The 21,698-nt window shown below is 43.4% G+C and overlaps 1 protein-coding gene across 2 annotated transcripts in view; it reads right to left on the bottom strand.

Annotated features, from left to right (window-relative positions):
* FAM120A (family with sequence similarity 120A) overlaps positions 1–20,896 on the bottom strand; it is a 116,926-nt gene extending 96,030 nt beyond the window's left edge. Inside the window, exon 1 of one of the 2 annotated variants that reach the window (XM_025282081.2) lies at positions 20,374–20,896. In XM_025282081.2, coding sequence (XP_025137866.1) covers positions 20,374–20,847 — 474 coding nt within the window. In that variant the 5' untranslated portion in view covers positions 20,848–20,896. The remainder of the gene's footprint in view (positions 1–20,373) is intronic. The other variant, XM_006045415.3, reaches the window with a different exon arrangement.
* Positions 20,897–21,698: the final 802 nt, after the last annotated feature.

The following is a 21,698-nucleotide window of genomic DNA, read 5'->3' as shown; positions in this document are numbered from 1 at the left end:
CTTCCTTACTAGTTAACATCTATTATGTCTTTATCTGAGGAAAGGCTACATGTCATTAAGAGCCACAGGGTAACAGAAATGCAAACTTTCCTAGGGGCTCAGTGGTAAAGAATCTGCCTGCCAATGCAAAAATGCAGGTTTGATCACCAGGTCAGGAAGATCCCCTGGAGTAGGAAATAGCAACCCAATCCAGTATTCTAGACGGGATAATCCCATGGAAAGAGGAGCCCGGCAGGCTACAGTCCATGGGGTTGCAAAGGGTCAGACGTGACTGAGTACAGAACATTAAACATAAAATCCTTTTCAGTAAAGGAACAATGGAAGTATGGTCTAACAGTTACTCAATTAGGAAAATAAAAACCTCACAGAACACCTAAATGAAAGAGTCTGGTTGATGAATACAACATGACTCTACATTTGTACAAGCGCACATCATTGTACACCTCATACATAGAATAAACTTTAATATGCACAATGTAAAAAAAATTAGCCAGCAGTAAGGAACGCTAGGCCCGATGCAAACTGACAAATGTACTCAACTGTATTATAAACGGTCTGTCACAGCGGTGCCGGTGAACAACTCTGCAACCATTTTCACATGTGTCAGGTTGGGGTAAAGGGATAGGAGATGATCTGGGTATGTCCCTGTCAAAGAACGGGGTTACAAATGTGCAAAGGGAGGAGGCTAGCATGCTCCTGTGGTGTTGGGCTAGCCATGGAGAGATTCACAGATGACAACACAGTCACAGAAATCATCAGAGGTAAGCATGTGCACGTGGGCTGGTCTATAAACACACACATACATCTCCTATCTGTCAGCAGAGAGCCAAGAAGCAGTCACTCCAGGAGAAAACATCTATACTCCAATCGGGTTTCTAAATACCATTCTCCACTAAAAGGGACCAGAGCCTCTGGGAAAAAAGTGGGTAACGCCAGGGCAGAGAAGTCCAAGATGAGTCTGGAACATCTACCTTGTGGTGCAAGGAAGGAAGGTAGTGATCACAAAACAAAGGACAGGGTATGTCAGATCAGATCAGTTACTCAGTCGTGTCCGACTCTTTGCAACCCCATGAATCGCAGCACGCCAGGCCTCCCTGTCCATCACCAACTCCCAGAGTTCACTCAGACTCACGTCCATCGAGTCGGTGATGCCATCCAGCCATCTCATCCTCTGTCGTCCCCTTCTCCTCCTGCCCCCAGTCCCTCCCAGCATCAGAGTCTTTTCCAATGAGTCAACTCATCGCATGAGGTGGCCAAAGTACTGGAGATTCAGCTTTAGCATCATTCCTTCCAAAGAAATCCCAGGGCTGATCTCCTTCAGAATGGACTGGTTGGATCTCCTTGCAGTCCAAGGGACTCTCAAGAGTCTGCTCCAACATCACAGGTCAAAAGCATCAATTCTTCGGTGCTCAGCCTTCTTCACAGTCCAACTCTCACATCCATACATGACCACAGGAAAAACCATAGCCTTGACTAGACGAACCTTTGTTGGCAAAGCAATGTCTCTGCTTTTGAATATGCTATCTAGGTTGGTCATAACTTTCCTTCCAAGGAGTAAGTGTCTTTTAATTTCATGGCTGCAGTCACCATCTGTAGTGATTCTGGAGTCCAGAAAAATAAAGTCTGACACTGTTTCCACTGTTTCGCCATCTATTTCCCATGAAGTGATGGGACCGGATGCCATGATCTTCGTTTTCTGAATGTTGAGCTTTAAGCGAACTTTTTCACTGTCCACTTTCACTTTCATCAAGAGGCTTTTGAGTTCCTCTTCACTTTCTGCCATAAGGGTGGTGTCATCTGCATATCTGAGGTTATTGATATTTCTCCCGGCAATCTTGATTCCAGTTTGTGTTTCTTCCAGTCCAGCATTTCTCATGATACTGTACTCTGCATATAAGTTAAATAAACAGGGTGACAATATACAGCCTTGACGGCACACAAAAGCCCACCTGAAAGATGCCCAATGACCAAAGCTGAAACAATCTGTGCTACAAAACAAATAATGTAGTGCTGGGTATAACCAAAGTGCACAATGAACACATGAGTCGATACTGATACAAATACATGAAATAAAAGAGACAACTCTTCCCCCAGAAGAATTCAAATAGTAATGTAAAACCCCTTCCCAACAGGTGCCATTTAACCCCCACCCCTCCCTTGAATGTATGCTGCACTTTAGGACAGCCTCCAAAGAACCAAACCAGCAAAGGGGACAACAGACGTGACACCGAGCAGATGCCTGTAAATACCACTGTACAGGCACTGCGTCCCTGCAGCATTCTCCCCAGATCACAAGAACACATCGGACAGCTCAAACTGCAGGCCAGCCTACAAAATGCCTGATCAATTCTCCCGAAGTGTTGAGGTAACACAGAGACTAGCAGAAGCCAGAGGTCACTAAGGGAGACAAGATGCCTAAAGGCAACAGCAAATCCAAAATGGATACGGGTGGAAAATGGAAGATATCTGAATGAAATACATAATGCAGTTAATGGTACACTTGTTGTTGTTCAGCCACTCAGTCATGTCTGACTCTTTGTGACCTCATGAACTGTAGCACGCCAGGCTTCCCTGTCCTTCTCCATTTCCCAGCGTTTGCTCAAACTCATGTCCATTGAGTTGATGATGCCATCTAACCATCTCCTCCTCTGTTGCCCTCTTCTCCTGCCCTCAATCTTTGCCAGCATCGGGGTCTTTTCCAATCAGTTGGCTCTTCACGTCAGGTGGCCAAAGTATTAGAGCTTCTGCATCAGGCCTTCCAAAGAATATTTAAGGTTGATTTCCTTTAAGATTGACTGGTTTGATCTCCTTGCAGTCCAAGGGGCTCTCAAGTTTCTTCTCCAGCACCACAATAAGAAAGCATCAATTCTTCAGTGCTCAGCCTTGATGGTCCAACTCTCACATCCATACATGACTACTGGAAAAACCATAGCTTTGACTATACAGACCTTTGTTGGCAAAGTGATATCTCTGATTTTTAATACACTGTCTAGGTCTGTCATAGCTTTTCTTCCAAGGAACAAGCATCTTTTAACTTCATGGCTGCAGTGACCATCCACAGTGATTTTTGAGCCCAAGAAAATAAAATCTGCCACTGTTTCTACTTTTTCCCCATCTATTTGCCATGAAGGGATGGGACCAGATGCCATGATCTTGGTTTTTTGAATGTTGAGTTTTAAGCCAGCTTTCTCACTCTTCTCTTTCACCCTCATCAAGACGGTCTTTAGTTCCTTTTTGCCTTCTGCCATTAGCAATGGTATCATCTGCATATCTGAGGTACCAATGCTAATTTTTTTAGTTTTAATACTTTTAAACTATTAACTAGGATGTTAACATGTATGGAAGCTGAGTGAAGGACATTTAGGAACTCTCTGTACCATTTTTGCAACTCTTCTATAAACCAAAATTATTCCCAAGTAAGTTTATTTTTAAAAGGAAAAAAAAAAGTCTGCAAGACACTGTGAGACTGTTTTAAACTATTTCATCAGGGGAACAAAGCACTGAACGGCATGAAAGGCAAAGTCTCCAAGAGTCTATCATATGAAAACATAACTCTGGGTCTCCAGACAGTCCAACTGAGGGAGGTAGGAAAGCCCAATGCAGATGGCATAAACCTATGAATGGATGGATAAAATCCAACAACCAAGAATACCTGTAAGAGGTCCAGTGAACAACTCTTCAAGACTCACAGCAAAGAGCCTGGTAAAGAATCTGGGGCAGAGAATTGGATGGGATGAAAAGAAGACTCAATGCAAGGTGTGGGTGAAGATAGGAAAATGCCTGGGTTGTATCAAAACAAAGCCTGAGAGGCAGTTATTTAATTAAAAATAAAAATTAAATTCTAGAGACTAAGCTTCTGAGAATCAGGGTCTAACAGGTATCCGTTGTTCTTTCTGCTCTGAGTGTGTCTCTCTTCTGGTCCAAACATCTCCCTCTCCTGTTTCCTGTCTTATCTGCTCTATCCCTGTCCCTGTGTCTGTCTCTCCAATTCCCTAGCCTTCTAGCTCCTGACTCAGACTGGGCACATGATGCTTAATGAACACGCTGTGTCTAGTTCTTAATTCTTATTTTAGAAATGAGTAAAAACTATCAAATACAATTGGGAAGATTATTTCAATTTGAACTCCCAAAGAGTATTATAAAACAAGCTAAAAAATTAAGCCCTGAGACCTACCTACTTCCAGGTGATAAAGAAGGGGTTAAGGCCTCCTGTCAGAGTGAGCCAGACTTGGAATTATGCATACCTTCTTACAGAAAACCCCAGGCTAGGAACCAAAGACTACCCACCACCTTAAAAGGCACTAGGCCTTGACTGGTTTTTGCCATGGCTACCATCACCACTGCATCAAAATGCGACTCCAGATCAAGGGTGTGAAACCCTGGAGCTCCTGTGTATACAGCATAGAGCATTCAATGTTGACTTTTGATACGTGTTTTGGTATCACAACCAGGCTGGGAACCACCAAACATCTCACCTCACCTCTCCACCCAGAAACACGGCGTCACCAAGAAACACAGTGTATACAAGATCTTTAGTAGAAGAGCTTCATGTTCAAGATCTTCAGTAGTTGGCAAAGCGCCCTATTTTTGGTCCCAATGAAGTACTTCATATTTAGCTAGGGGTAACTTTATGCTACTATATTTTTGCCACAGAATCTTAGGTAAATCTTTTTATCTCAATAGGTTTAATTTTCATTATTAAAAAGGCAGATATATCAAAAATTCACTATTTTTTACAAAGAATAATGACTAAAGAATTCTCAAGCTACTTTGCAAATGTATTTATTTATTAATGCTGAAAGCAGCTATGGGGAAAGTCCAGTAAGAATGAAAAAGTAACACTGTTACTTACTCCTAATCTCCAGTGAAGAAGCACTTGTACAGTGACGTTTTGTATCTCTGGCACCAGGTAGGTGAACTCCACTACCTACTTTCTGTACTTCCATTTCTTCATCTGTAAAAATAATAGTACTCCCCTACCTTAGAGGGTAGCCGTGATGATTAAATGAGTTACTACATGTAAACAGCTCAGAATCATTCACAAACAATAAGCACTCAACAAATGTCAGCTACTATTTACTTTTAGTAAGCTCTGTGAGAAAGGATCTGCTTGTTCATGCTTTTCAGGCAGGACCTAAGTTCTTAGATTTTCTAACACAAAGGAAAAAATACCCTATGTGGTTCTTCTTTAGAATAATTTTCAGCTCAGGGGATAACGTGACACATCCTCCAACCAACTGCCAGATTTAAAAGATGTAACTTAACCTGAACAGAAGAGGATATAAGTTGAGCTAAATTCTGAGGGGGGAAAAAAAAAATCAGGCTCTAACCTTTATCCAAAGAATTCTACACGCTAGGTTTTAGATGGGTACTTATTCAGGCTATTTACTACCTACTCAAGTAGAGCTGTTTCAAGCAGACCCAGTTTCCCCCTCAGTCAGTCTCTCCCATCGGAAGTATCCATAAGCCTCTTATCCTTATCCAGAGGTCAGACAGAATGAAAACCACAATCACAGAAAACTAACCAAACTGGTCACATGGACCACAGCCTCGTCTAATTCAATGAAACTATGAGCCATGCCGTGTAGGGCCACCCAAGACGGACAGGTCATGGTGGAGAGTTCTGATAAAACTTCCACTGGAGAAGGAAATGGAAAACCACTTCAGTTATCTTGCCTTGAGAAACCCATGAACACCATGAAAAGCAAAAAGATAGGACACTGAAAGATGAACTCCTCAGGTCAGTAGGTGCCCAATATGCTACTGGAGAAGAGTGGAGAGAGAACTCCAGAAAGAATGAAGAGATGGAGCCAAAGCAAAAACAACACCCAGTTGTAGATTTGACTTAGGAACCTGGAATGTTAGGTCCATGAATCAAGGTAAGTTAGAAGTGGTCAAGCAGGAGACGGCAAGAGTGAATATCGACATTTTAGGCATCAGTGAACTAAAGTGGATGGAAATGGGTGAATTTACCTCACATGACCATTATATCTACAGCTGTGGACAAGAATCCCTTAGAAGGAAAGGAGTAGCCCTCACAGTCAACAGAAGAGTCCAAAATGCAGTACTCAGAATGGTTGCAATCTCAAAAATGACAGAATGATCTCAGTTCATTTCCAAGGCAAACCATTCAACAAAACAGAAATCCAAGTCTATGCCCCAAACACTAATGCTGAAGAAGATGAAGTTGAACAATTCTATGAAGACTTACAAGACCTTCTAGAACTAACACCCAAAAAAGATGTCCTTTTTATTATATAGGACTGGAATGCAAAAGTAGGAAGTCAAGAGATACTTGGAGTAACAGGCAAATTTGGCCTTGGAGTACAGAATGAAGCAGGGCAAAGGCTATCAGAGTTTTACCAAGGGAACGCAGTGATCAGAGCAAACACCCTCTTCCAACAACACAAGAGAAGACTACACATGGACAACATCAGATGGTCAATACAGAAATCAGACTGATTATATTCTTTGCAGCCAAAGATGGAGAATGTCTATACAGTCCGCAAAGACAAGACTGGGAGCTGACTGTGGCTCAGATCATGAACTCCTTATTACGAAATTCAGACTTAAATCAAAGAAAGTAGGGAAAACCACTAGACCATTCAGGTTTGACCTAAATCAAATCCCTTATGACTATACAGTGGAAGTAACAAATTGATTCAAGGGATTAGATCTGATAGAGTGCATGAAGAACTATGGATGAAGGTTTGTGAAACCATACACAAGGCAGGGATCAAGAACATCCCCAAGAAAAAGAACTGCAAAAGGCAAAATGGCTGTCTGAGGAGGCCTTACATATAGCTGAGAAAAAAAGAGAAGTTAAAGGCAAAGGAGAAAACGAAAGATATACCCATTTCAATGAAGAGTTCCAAAGAATAGCAAGGAGAGATAAGAAAGCCTTCCTCAGTGATGGATGCAAAGAAATAGAGGAAAACAATAGAGCTGAAAGACTAGAGATCTCTTCAAGAAAATTAGATACCAAAGGAATATTTCATGCAAAGTAGGGCACAAATAAAGGACAGAAATGGTATGGACCTAACAGAAGCAAGAGAGATTAAGAAGAGGTGGCAAGAATACACAGAAGATCTATACAAAAAAAGATCTTCACGACCCAGATAACCACGATGGTGTGATCACTCACCTAGAGCCAGACATCCTGGAATGCAAAGTCAAGTGGGCCTTAGGAAGCATCACTACGAACAAAGCTGAGGGAGGTGATGGAATTTCAGTTGAGCTATTTCAAATCCTAAAAGATGATGCTATGAAAGTGCTGCACTCAATATGCCAGCAAATTTGGAAAACTCAGCAGTGGCCACAGGACTGGAAAAGGTAAGTTTTCACTCCAATCCCAAAGAAAAGCAATGCCAAAAAATGTTCAAACTACTGCACAATTGCACTCATCTCACATGCTAGGAAAGTAATGCTCAAAATTCTCCAAGACAGGCTTCAACAATATGTGAACTGAGAACTTCCAGATGTTCAAGCTGGATTTAGAAAAGGCAGAGGAACCAGAGGTCAAAATGCCAACATCCGTTGGATCATTGAAAAAGCATGAGAGTTCCAAAAAAACATCTACTTCTGCTTTGACTATGCCAAAGCCTTTGACTGTGTGGATCACAACAAACTGTGGAAAATTCTGAAAGAGATGGGAATACCAGACCACTTGACCTGCCTCCTGAGAAATCTGTATGCAGGTCAAGAAGCAACAGTTAGAACCGGACATGGAACAACAGACTGGTTCCAAATCGGGAAAGGAGTTCATCAAGGCTGCATACTGTCACCCTGCTTATTTAACTTATACACAGAGTACATCATGCGAAATGCCGGACTGGATGAAGCACAGTCCGGAATCAAGATTGCCGGGAGAAATATCAATAACCTCAGATATGCAGATGACACCACCCTTATGGCAGAAAGTGAAGAAGAACTAAGGAACATCTTGATGAAAGTGAAAGAGGAGAGTGAAAAAGTTGGCTTAAAATTCAGCATTCAGAAAACTAAGATCATGGCATCTGGTCCCACCACTTCATGGCAAATAGATGGGGAAACAATGGAAACAGTGAGAGATTTTCTTTTCTTGGGCTCCAAAATCACTGCAGATGGTGACTGAAGCCACGAAATTAAAAGATACTTGCTCCTTAGAAGAAAAGCTATGACCAACCTAGACAGCATATTAAAAAGCAGAGACATTACTTTGCCAATAAAGGTTCATCTAGTCAAAGCTATGGTTTTTCCAGTAGTCATGTATGGATGTGAGAGTTGGACTATAAAGAAAGCTGAGCACCAAAGAATTGATGCTTTTGAACTGTGGTGTTGGAGAAGACTCGAGAGTCCCTTGGACTGCAAGGAGATCATACCAGTCCATCCTAAAGGAAATCAGTCCTGAATATTCATTGGAAGGACTGATACTGAAGCTGAAGCTCCAGTACTTTGGCCACCTGATAGGAAGAACTGACTCATTGGAAAAGACTCTGATTCTGGGAAAGATTGAAGGCAGAAGGAGAAGGGGTCAACAGAGGATGAGATGGTTGGATGGCATCACCAACTCGATAGACATGAGTCTGAGTAAACTCCGGGAGTTGGTGATGGACAGGGAAGCCTAGCATGCTGCAGTCCATGTGGTCACAATGAGTCAGACACGACTGAGTGACTGAACTGAACAAGTTGAGCTGAAAAGTGAGAACATGAAAGTCAATGCCAATTTGGTGGAAGATTTTACTGTTGTTTAAAGAGCAATTTCAGTGTCATGAGATACATTAGCAATGTCTCTAAAAGTAAATCTCTCCTCCTCAGGAAATCTGAAACTGTGGCTGAACAAAGTTTTTTACCTTATACAGCTCTTGGTTATTCTATAAGAATTGTTTACAGTGGTCTTAAAAGCAAGGAAAAGCAATTTCTTTTAAAATAAGGGAGGGGCACATGAAAAGATTCTCAACTTCATTAGTCATAGGGAAATGTATATCAAAACCACAAAGACATACGATTTCACACCAATTAAGATGGCTACTATAAAAAAAAGAGAAGTAAGCAAGTGTTGGCGAGTATTTGGAAAAACCTGAATCCTCACTCACTGCTGGTGGAAATGTGAAATGATGCAGTTGCTAAGGAAAATGGTATAACAGATCTCAAAATATAAAATCATCATATGAACCAGCAATTCCATTTGTGGGCATATACTCAAAAGAAATGAAGGCAAGGATTCAAACAGATATTTGCACCCCCATTTTCACAGCAATATTATTCATGATAGCCAAGAGGTAGAAGCAACTTAAGTGTCCACTGACAGATGAACAGATAAGCAAAATGGGGTCTATCCACACAACACATTATTATTCAGCCTCAATAAGGAAGGAAATTCTGACAAATGCTACAATACAATGAACCTCAAGGACATTATGCTCACTGAAATAAATGCAGTTAAAAAAAATTAATTCTGTGTGATCCACTCACATGAGGTAGTCAGATTCATGGAGACAAGAAAGTAAAACGGTGGCTGCCAGAGGCTGGCAGAGGGGAACGGGGAGTTAGTGCTCAACGAGCACAGTTTCACTTGGGAAAGATGAGGAAGTTCTGAAGATTGACGGCAGTGACGACTGCATGACAGTGTGGAAGTGGTTCTGCATCCACTGATATGGAGGGCTGACTGCACTCATTGTACGATGTCACTGTACATCAGGGACTTGAGCATCTCTGGATTTTGGTATCTGAGGGGGATCCTGGAATCAGTCATCTGCGTATACACAAGGGAAGTTTGTACTTAATTCCATTTAAAAATAGTTAAGATGGTAAAACTTTTGTTATGTATATAGGTTATCACAATTTAAACAATAAAAATATATAATGATAAAAAGAGAGTGGCACCCCATCTCCCTGTCTTCTCAGGAAACCTAGGCACTTGGTGCCAAGACATAACTTCCTACTTGTCAAAAGAGAAGTTTTATCTTTCCTTTGAGTAATGACAATATATATGTAACGTATATTATCTGCCAGCTTACATAAAAGGGTGAGATTTCTTCTTTGCAATCTCTTTAGCATGTTGTCTGTGATGCCACTGCAATCTGTTTCAACGCTTATTCAAAATAAAACTTTTCTTTCTCTGCTTAAAAAAAAATTAGAGTAAATGTCATAAAAGAAATGCAAGTTAAACTTCATAAATTTTTAAAATAAAAAATAAAATGATAAAAGGAATGTAGAAATACCATCATTTATATTCAGTGTTTATTCAGCCTACTATATTAATCTAATGATTCCGTTAACTCCTAGCAATACTATTCTTTTTAAAAATCCAGTTTCAGAACATCAAAATTCAAGTTTTGGAATTTAGAAAAATGAATCTCAGATTGATGCAATCTATTTTAAGGGGGTGACACCTGCAAACTCTTTTATTTAAAAATTTTATGGCTCACCTAAGTACACAGGCATGGTTCACAGGAGTGAAGGTTAAAGTCACTCAGTCATGTCCAACTCTTTGCAACCCCATGGATGAGAGTCCACCAGGCTCCCCTGTCCTTCGAATTCTCCAGGCAAGCATACTGGAGTGGGGAGCCGTTCCCTTCTCCAGGGCAATCCTCCCAACTTAGGGATCGAACCCAGGTCTCCTAAACTGCAGGCAGATTCTTTACTGTCTGAGCCACGAGGGAAGCCCCCACATAAGTACAGGAGATTGAAAACCCATGGAGCCTATGCTTATCCAAGCAGTCAAGTGAGGCCCTCCTTATCTGGACTGGCTGGCCCTCCTGCTCATGAATATGAACAGTACACTCCAGAGCCATGAAAACTCAACCCTCCAGTAATATCCCTTTCAGTATATATCCCCACAATACTTAGCCTAATATCAACAGGGTAGCTTCGATTTTTCCAAAGAAATAAATTTATTCCAGAGACAAGTGGGAGGCAAGTAACCAGGGTACAAAAGAAACACGCTTCTAGATCACAGATCCTTAATTTCACAGATTCACCATCACCTTTGCAGATAAATCAGTGTGCCAAATTCAACTCTACACTAGTTCTAAGATGCCTAGAAACAAGGTTGGATAGAAGTCACGTATAAGAAGGGAGAAATGATGGCTAACTTCAGCCAATTACCCTAAGCAGTCACCCTTTTTATTCTTCAAAACAACTCCTAAATTAAGCAGCATAAAGGGTTTACTCAAAGATAAAGCCTCTGCGCCAGGTAACCAAGCTGAGACTACTTACCTATGGAAATGACAAGACTCTGAGTTTGAACACAAACTTTCTACCATCTTTCTGCTAACACTATCTCGCAAAGGGGACTGAGTAATGGTGGTCATTCATCAAAGGACTTTCTAGAGAAAATGTTGTTGTTGGGCAGACTCTTTGAGAAAACATAAACATAAGTAAAAAACAAACAATATCAGCTATATAGAGACATTTGCAGGATTTTAGAGTATTTCTATCTGAACTCTGATTAATACATTTAATTGTTCTATTTATAAAATTATTTCTATAAATCCACTGGAAAATTAACTTTTCAAATCCTAAAGCATCACTTCCCTAGGGTGAGGGTTGAGAAAATAAGTAAAGGAAATAAAAAGGTACAAACTTCCAGTTATAGTTGACCCTGAACAACCAGGAGAGAGGTGTTTACGGGCACCAATTCTCCACACAGTCAAAAATCTGTGTATAACTTTATAGTTAGTCCTCCATCCATTGTTCTGCATCCACTGATTCAACAACCACAGATTTGGTTGTAGGACTGTAATATTTACTACTGAGAAAAAATCCACATATATGTGGAGCTGCACTGTTCAAACTTGTGCTATTCAAGGGTCATCTCTATTTGGAGGAGGGCATGGCAACACATTCCAGTATTGTTGCCTGGAGAATCCCCATGAACAGAGGAGCCTGGCAGGCTACATACAGTCCATGGGGTTGCAAAGAGTCGGACACCACTGAGAGACTAAGCACAGTATACTTGAAAGTTGCTGAGAAGGCTTAAAAATTCTCATCATAAGAAAAAAAAAAGTATAACTATGTATGGTGATGAATGTTAACTAGACTTACTGGGGTGATCATTTCAAAATATATAAATATAATGAATCATTATGCTGTGCACCTGAAACTAATATAATGCTGTATGCCCACTACATCTCAACTTTTTAAAAAAAGTAACTCCTCTTCATATTACAAGGCATTTATTCCTGTGGTCAATTTCATACTAAGACTGGAATGTGTAGTATGTTTTAATTAATTCCTGTCCACTGTATGAATTCTCATTGTATAAAACAAAATGAAGAGCACTGTGGGTCTAGAAATATATTAGAGAGAAGGTATGTATATTTATGTATCTTATTTAGAAAACTAAGTTGCAATTCTCTTTAATTACTTCTCTTCCTGTTTCAAACATTTTATGGCTTTACTAACGCGCAAAGCCTAGAATTCTCTGACTTGTTATCACCAGGATTTCCTAGTACTGGCATTGCTGATATTTGGGAATGGGCAATTCTTTACTGTGGGGCTGAACTGTGTGCATTGTAGAACATTTAGCAGCATTCCTAGCCTGCAGCTGAAATGCCTTCAGTTGTGACAATCAAAAATGTCTCTACACACTGTCAAAACCACCAGTCCTCAGCCCCAGTTGAGAACCACTCACTACTCTTCACTGACTAAACAGACTGTCCTATGGCATCCAAGAAAGTTCCAAACACTGCCTGGGGAAAAGGAGCCCCAGCTTCTATTCAACGCCTTAAAGAATTCCATTTGTTTCTGTTATATTCACTCCTCCATGCCTGGCCTATAACAGGCACTCAATATTTGCTGAAGGGAGAGTGAATCATCATTGGGAACAAGTCAGAAAAGAGAGTATAAGAAATTTAAGGTGAGAAAATAAATCTTACTTAATGGCCATTGATCCAGGTTTTAAAAGAAAATAATTCCATTCGTCTGCCTATATAAATAGAACAAGGCAAATATATGATTAACAAGCTGCATGCCTATACTAAACATACAGGAGGAGTAAAATTAGTCCCCAGTCTCAGGCAGCTTATAGTTAGTGGGAGAGACACATACACCGGTAGCTATAATAAAGCTTTTGAGATGGGCTTTGTGGTAGAAGTAAAATTCTAACAAGCAAAAGTGGGGTAGACAGGAGGGAGCAACATCAGTCAGGAAACAGTGAACAGTCTGGTTGGGAGCGTTTTAAAAGTACAATAGAAGAATTGTGAATGTGACAGAAGGTAGAATGGACTCAGACTGCAGGAGGGTCTAAAAGCCTAAACAGTAAGTTTGGATTAAGGTTCCGTTCTAGTCGTTGCCAGGAGAGTGACTCACCCGACGACCTGCAGGCCGCTCTGACACTGTGCACAAGAGGAGTTCCCCTGCTGACACAGGCGTGGGGGCCCAGGCAGATCCAGAGGCGATCCAGAGACCACCCACAGTAAAGACACACTTTAATATAATGATATTTACCCCTGGTATATGTCTTGTATTCTTTTTATTCTATTTTATTCTGTGTCAACTTTTTAAATGCCAATAAACACCCAATAATTTGGTTTTACAACCCACCAGCACGTTTGCAAAGACTTAGGCCTTTTCGGTAAATTTGGGGAGTTCACATGTTGGGGATACTAGAAACGAGGAAGAAAAGTGTGAGAGGCTGCTGGGCTAGAACTGACGTGTCATACTGCAGGGAGTGGAGGATGGAATGATAAAAATGCCAAAGATGATTCTAGGGTGGTTAAGTGTACCTTTGAAGTGGGTAACCATGAGGTTCAAACCAGTTAGGGCTAAAAGTGAAACCAGAACAGACTGGGAGAAGGAAAAATTGTGGAAAGTGAAAAAAGAACGAAGGATACATCAGTAGTGGTCAGGTTGGGGCGGGGGCGGGGAGGGGAGCATGCAGTTTGAAGTCTTATCATTCTTCCTGATAATCATGGGGAACAAACTCCAGGGTAGCTAAAGTGAAATTACAACCGTCACTAGAGGTGAGTAATCTGAGGCCAGATGAGAGATGAAAATAGTCAGTTTGTGTGCTGAATGGGATATTGTAGAAATAATCTCTAAGTATATAAAACTAGCTAAACTAGCTGCTCACGTCTTTAAGAACAGTAAAGGGTGCACTGGAATCTCTCAAAAGCTGAAAAAGTATGTGCATAGTTTCGTTTTTAGTCGCTAAGTCGTTCCCAACTCTTTTGAGACCCCCATGGACTGTAACCTGCCAGGCTCCTCTGTCCATGGGATTTCCCAGGCAAGAATACTGGGGTGGGTTGCCATGTCCTTCTCCAGAGGATCTTCCCAACCCAGGGATTGAACCCACAATTCTTTGCCACTGAGCCATCAGGGAAGCCCTCTCTGTTATATACTCTTCTTATAATCCCCAATATTATCTCTTTTGAGGTTGATACTATGCACATATAGACTTCCCTGGTGGCTCAGTGGTAAAGAATCCTTCTGCAGTGCAGGAGATGTGGGTTCAATCCCTGGGTTGGGAAGATCCCCTGGAGAAGGAAACGGCAACTCACTCCAGTGTTCTTCGGAAATTGAAATTACATGGACAAAGGAGGCTGCTGGGCTACAGTTCATCAGGTTGCAAAAGAGTTGGACACAACTTAGAAACTAAACAACAACAATAAAACAAAAGTCTCAAAGAATTATGGCATTTATGCAAAGTTATATTTCAGTAACTCCAGGAAATGGAAGTGCTTTGATAAACAAAAAGGGTTCAACAAGGCAGAAGAGAAGAGGCAGTGGGCTTTGATAAGTCTAACTTTAATCGTAAAAAAGGCCAGAAGCGGGGGGAGGTTTAGAAATGGGTGGTAATTGTTGATAAATATCAGTGCTTAAAGTCACAAATCGGTGTCGTAAGAGCTGAATCTAGCCTGGAGTCCATTTTGCTTGGCTCAAAGGTGTTTTTTTAAATGGGATGATTTCAAATAAGAATCTGGACTTCTGACTTCCTTGAAAAATCTCAAGGTCTGGCAAAGTTACCTCCATAGTTTTGTAAGGCTTTTAAAATGTGCACACTCTTGGACCCACCAAGCATATGTATCATACCATTTGTAGGAGATGGATAAATTATGGAACACCGTGGCATTAAAAAGAATCAGAACTGTAAGTATAGACAGGAAAAGATTGTTTATATACTTATAAAGAAAGCAAAATTGCTGAATAATGTAGCGATCACATTAACGTTAAAACTAAAATTACTATGATAATATACGATATATAGAATATACATAGGGAGCTGCTGTGGAAAACAGTATGGTGATTCCTTGAGACATAGAAATACCAAATGACCCAGCAATCCCACTCCTGGGTCCATATCCCAAAGGACTGAAAACAGGGACTCCCAAAAGATTTTTGCACAACCGTGTTCACAGGAGCACTATTCATCAGTGCTATTCACTTGGCTATTTCACAATAGCCCAAGGGGAAAGTAACCCAAGAATCCATAAAGTAAATGTGGTTCATCCACACAACAGAGACAGAAAAAAGGAAGGAACTTCTGACCCAGTGTTATAATATGGATGAACCTTGAAGACATTAGGCTAAATGAAATAAACCAGTCACCAAACTGGCACACTTGAAGAAAATAGGTAATTTTAAATGAGTATTTTAAATGGATGGTTGGTTTGACTTATAATGTGGTCAACTTAGAGTTCTAAGTATTCCCTGATCAATTCAGTTCAGTTCATTTCAGTCACTCAGTCATGTCCAACTTTTTGCGACCCCATGAATCGCAGCACACCAGGCCTCCCTGTCCATCATCAACTCCCAGAGTTCACTCAGACTCACATCCATTGAGTCAGTGATGCCATCCAGCCATCTCATCCTCTGTCGTCCCCTTCTCCTCCTGCCCCCAATCCCTCCCAGCATCAGAGTCTTTTCCAATGAGTCAACTCTTCGCATGAGGTGGCCAAAGTACTAGAGTTTCAGCTTCAGCATCATTCCTTCCAAAGAAATCCCAGGGCTGATCTCCTTCAGAATGGACTGGCTGGATCTCCTTGCAGTCCAAGGGACTCTCAAGAGTCTTCTCCAACATCACAGGTCAAAAGCTTCAATTCTTCAGCGCTCAGCTTTCTTCACAGTCCAACTCTCACATCCATACATGACCACAGGAAAAACCATAGCCTTGACTAGACGGACCTTTGTTGGCAAAGTAATGTCTCTGCTTTTGAATATGCTATCTAGGTTGGTCATAACTTTCCTTCCAAGGAAAAAGCGTCTTTTAATTTCATGGCTGCAGTCACCATCTGCAGTGATTTTGGAGCCCAGAAAAATAAAGTCTGACACTGTTTCCACTGTTTCCCCATCTATTTTCCCATGAAGTGATGGGACCGGATGCCATGATCTTAGTTTTCTGAATGTTGAGCTTAGTGATCTTTAAGAGTAAAAGTATATTGCTAGTTTTCAGTGTCTCCTGGATAGAAACTGTGCTATCTAGCAAAAGCATTTTTGCTATCAGATCTGACCTGAGAGTGAACTGCAGGTAGGCACACCCCTATAGCATTCTTACACAATGAAACTGAACTTTGACTTCAGCACACCACTTCCCTCTTAAAGAGGTTACTGGTTACCTTTCCCCAGACACTGCTCAGTCAGCAACCCCATTTCTTGCCATATAAAATTAGCAGCAAAACACTGAGGGCTAAAAGAGACAGCACCATGAGAGAGAACCTAGCACGGAACTGGAGCCCTACAGAGTAGTCCCTCTACCCCCATCAAGGACACAAAGAAAGAGCATCACCACAAGATCTCAGGCCACAGCCTAATCTCACATTCTTCCAGTGACTTAAAACACCAGCTTGGCTTTACGAGAGATCTCAGTGAATACACAAGGACTTCATGATAAACCTGCACACCAACACCACCACAAGTCTTGAGGAAGAAACATTTAGGAAAGTTCCAGGAACTTAATGCCACCAAGATTTTTAAGTAAACATCAGTCCTCACTAAGTTTCAAAGGTTATGATGACTCAAGGCACACAAGAGGAAATGCTCCTCGTAACGAACAGAAGCCAAATTCAGGCCAGGCAGTTTAATGACCTGAACAAAATTAGCTGATGTGTGGGCCAACTTCTAATGGTTAAAGAAATACAATTATTACTCTAGTGAAGACATACTCCTCTAAGCCAAAAAAGATTTCTCAAAGCAAAGTTGACAGGAAATTAAGCCTTTCTGCCAATTTACAGAACCCTGGAGAAGGTCAATACAATGGTAGATTTTTATAAGAAAAATGCTTCATATGCCCAACATTATATACGGTAAGATGCTTGTGTAAATTGCTTTGCCAATTTTTACTTAAGCTTTTTTTATTAAAAAAAAATTATACAACAAAATTAACTTTTATTTACTTTTGATGTATAGTTCTACAATTTTAAAACATGCTACCACCACAACCATCAGGCTACAGAACAGTTCCATCACCTCAAAAAGCTCCCCCTTGTTGTCCCTTTATATTCACACCTTCGTGTAACCTGTCATCTGGTCCCCATTTACAGCCTTATCTGCAAGAGAATGTCATACAAATAGAATCATACCTTTTGAGCCTGGCTTCCTTGTTTCAGTAGTTTTTCCCTTTTTACTGCTAAGTAGTACTGCACGGTACCATCGCTTAACTATTTACCTCTTAAAGGATATTTGGTTGCTTCCAGTTTGAGCTATTATGAACAAAACTACTACAAACAATCAAGTATAGTTTTTCTGTGAATAATAGTTTCATTAGGAAAACACCCAGGAGTACAACTGCTGGATCATATGGTAAACCCATCTTATAAGAAACTAAGGGAGCTATCTTTCAGGGTGGCATACCATCTTGCATTCCCACCAGCCATGTGGGACGATTCCAGTTGCTCAGCATTCTTGCCAGCATTCTGGCATTGCCGGAATTACTTATTTTAGCCATTCTAACAAGTATGTAGTGATATGCCATCATGGTTTTAATTCACTTAACCATTTTAATAGGCATTTTTCTAAAACACAGTATATGCTGTTTCACTTCCTTAGAGAATGCTGAACATACATTTTCCCCCAAACCATCCTCATGGAGTAAACCATACTACCCCTCAGGGGCTACTGAAGTACATAGGGTTGTTTTATTTGTTTCTAAAGATGCCCCAGAATTACGTGTGCTTTTTATAGCCTTTTCTATCTTCTCCCTTGTAAAGTGTCACTTCTTGCTATTAATGGTGCGCTTGCCTATGGCAGACTTTCCTCTGCACCCTTTTCTCAAGCTGACTTTAGAAACAGGTAACTAAGTTTATCAGAATTACATCTGAAAAGGAGAGGGCAGTCTACAAGGGAGAGTAGTTGATTCTTCAATGAGGAAACAGAAAGCTTTTTTTTTTCCTTTTCGGATCACTATACCAAAACTTCCTGACCTCTCATTTGGCTGCTGAGAAATTTTTAGCAGCTAAATTTCTTAGGCATTTTCCAAAAAGGTGAGCCTGCCTGGTAAGTGTACACCAGGGAATTAATTGAGTCACTACTATATTAAACTGTAAAATTAACATTATATTGTGATTCTATATCAGGAATTCAAAGTTTATCTAAAGCAAAGTGGTTATACACTCAATTATATCTTGAGTCCAGAAACCTAAATGGAAGTAATGATCTTAATTCTAGTTTCTTACTCACACATTGGTCAAAAATCTAAGCACCTAGCAGGTGAGACATTTATAGGGACGCAAAGATAAATATCAAGAAACTTTACAACTAAAAAAGTAGATAGCAGTTCTTTCAAAAGATAAGAGACCATGTACAAACACTGAATCTTATCCTAAGTAAAATTTATGATGTTCCTTTGAAAGCCATTTGACTAAAAACCTCATCGTCTTTTCAGTAGTAAGTAGTTTCCATCTTTGCACAAGACAAAAGTGTTAACACTCAAAGCATCTTCTGGAGGTGGATCACACCGGGGAATTACACTGTCTTACTTCTCAGAGAGCCCAGGCTCCAGGGCAGAAAATGCCAGCAGCAGTCCCTTGCTCTCACCCGATCCTCCCCAGGGACGCAGGCTAGGTCTCTGCCATATTCACAGACCAATAGCAGCTTTTCCAGCAGCCTCGACCCGCAGACTTAGAAACCCTGTCACCAATTGCATTAGGATCGGGGTGGGACTTCCGCTATCACTTTAGGCTTAACCACCACCATCTCAGCACAGGCAAGAGCAGTCAGGAAGTTCGAATTTCACAAACTTTGGGATCAAGCACAGTTCAAGCAGAAATAAAGGAATAACAAGCACACTGGAAGGCAGAGTGGCCAAACTCAGAAAAATAAAACAGCCCCCCCTAAGAATTGTAAACGAAGAACGATGAAAAACGAAGCAATCAACACTCAAGTCAAGGGTCACTAGTTTGCATGTTATCTCTGCCCTAGCTGCTAGGTCCTGAAGCACTCCTTGGCCTGAGTTCAGGGAGGATCCCTCTGCCAAAAGGAGAGCAGAATGCTGGACAGCCAAAGCTCTGATTACCTGAGTGCACAGCCCAAAGTGGTGGAGTTCTTACTGTGCTGAGAGAAATAAATCCTGGAAACTCTGATTCACTGACTTTGCCTGATCCTGGACTACTCCTTTCACATCAGACACACAGAACCAAAGACTTTTTCACGCAGACTAAATCGTAGCACCGACAATATTCCATCATGTCAAAGTATGATTCTTTGAAGCCCAACACACAAAAACCCAACAATTTCTCTAAAAACTGTTACCTTACTGGGAACCTGGACCTAGCCTTGCATTTTCAAGAGAAAACCAACTCCACAGACCTTGCCCAGGTCGAACCGGGGTGACAGCAGTAGGCAGTGGCTGGAGACCCCTTCCTGTCGCCATCTAGTTCACTTGCTCCCACAAAAAACCTGTTGCTGTTCAAGCCTTCCAAAATCGAAAACCAGCGTCTCGTAAAAGTTCAGGTTAGTAATATGCCTGCTTTAAAGTGTGGAGGAATACTCGGGATCTCCGCGAGTGGCACTGCACCTTCCAAGCTTGCAGCTATCCGCTGGTCCTACGGTTCTCGGCCGGCCTGGTGCAGCCGAGGTTCCCAGACCCCGGGCACTCGGCAGCCGGCCGGGCTCCAGGCGGCGCGTCCATTTTGCAGCAGGTCAGACCTGGAGGAGAGAGGCGCCTGCGGTCCCCCGCGCCCAGACCCCCAAACCCGACCCAGCTCCAACTTCAGACCCTGGCCTGCCCAGACCCCAGACCCAGACCCCAACCGAATTCCAGACTCCGACCCAGGCCTGGACCCTGGCCCCAGACCCCAAACCCTGGGCCCCCAAACTCTAGTCTAACCCCGACCCACCCTCCCTTAAATTCAAGCGACCCCTTAAATTCACGCAGACCTACGCCCGGCCCCAGTCTCCAACCCCGCCCCCGGCCCACAAGGACCCCAGTTCGCCTGCCCGCCCGGCTGGCCGCACCTTGACGTGGAAGCGGATGAGCGCCAGGCGGATGCAGTGCGCCATGCAGACGGGCGGCAGGAACCAGACCTTGGGCGGCGGGGTGCCCTTGTTCTGGACATGGCTGACGATCTGCTGCGCCGTCTGGCGCTCGTTGCCCTGCCGCTTGACCCACTCGTGCAGCCGCGCCTTCTCAAGCGCGCCGTTGAAGAAGACGAAGAGCTCGATGTTGCCGCCGAAGCAGGCCTTGGCTAGCGCGGCCAGGTAGCCGAGCATGTGGTTCCACTGGCCACCGCTCACCCAGTCGGTGTAGAAGCCGCCGTAGAGGCGATGCAGGCAGTTGTCGGCGTCCACCAGCAGGCGCAGCGGCGTGTGCGGGGGCCGCTGCCGCCCGCCGCCCACCAGGCTGCCCCGGGCCAGCTTCTGCAGCTCCACCGGCACCACGGCGCTCGGGCAGTGCTTCTCGATGTAGTCCTGGAAGCCCTGCACGCCCATGGCGGCGGCGGCGGCGGGCGCGGGGCGGCGGGGCGGCGGGGCCGGGGGCGGCGGGGCCGTGGCGCGGGCCGGGGCCGGGGCGGCGGGCTCTAGGGGGGGCCGGGCCGAGCCGCGGGCGCGCTCATGGCCGCTGCGGCCGCCATGTGCTGCCGCCTCCCAGGGCCATGGCGGGGAGGGACCTGCGCCGTGCGCCGCTCCAGGCCCAGGCCAAGCTGAGGCGGCCTCGCGCGGGCGGGCGGGCGGGCAGCAGCGGGGCGGGGCGGTGCCAGCTGACGTACGCGGGCCGGCGGAAGGGGCGGAAGAGGCGGTGCTGCGAACTGAGGGGCCGGTAACCAGAAGAGGGGCTGATTCCCGGCGGCGCAGGACTCGGACTCCGGCTTCGAACTTCGGTCCCAGCCCTGGCAGAGTCCGCGAGGCCCAGCCCAGGGAAAGGAGCCCTCGGGCCCAAGGGACGCAGCTGTGCCTGCGCGAGTTCCCAGGAGATGTCGGGGCGGTAGCTTCATCTCGTCCCCTTCCTGGTCTCCCAGAGCTGGTCACCGAAGACCACATCCCGGCTCCAGGATCTGGCCACCCGGGGACGGCCTTATCCCCGGAAGCCGGTCAGGCAGCCCTGTCCCCGTCCACTATCGGAGCCGGTCACCTCAAGGAGGCCGCGTTCGGACCTACGGATCTGGTTACCCTGAAAGAAGCCTCATCCCGGAAGTCAGTCACCCTAAGGAAGCCCCATCTTCTTCCCGGGTCCCTTTATTCCGAAGAGGCCCTGTTTCGTCCCCAAGGACCGGTCACCCAGAGGAGGCCCTTTCCTGTCCCTGTGCCCGGTCACCCCCGAGAAGGCCTTATTCTCGGGAGTC

This window comes from Bubalus bubalis, chromosome 3 (assembly GCF_019923935.1).
Source record: "Bubalus bubalis isolate 160015118507 breed Murrah chromosome 3, NDDB_SH_1, whole genome shotgun sequence".
In the NCBI taxonomy this organism is placed as follows: Eukaryota; Metazoa; Chordata; class Mammalia; order Artiodactyla; family Bovidae; genus Bubalus; species Bubalus bubalis.
Note: the sequence above shows the minus strand (reverse complement) of the source record. Positions and strands in the feature narration are given on the sequence as shown.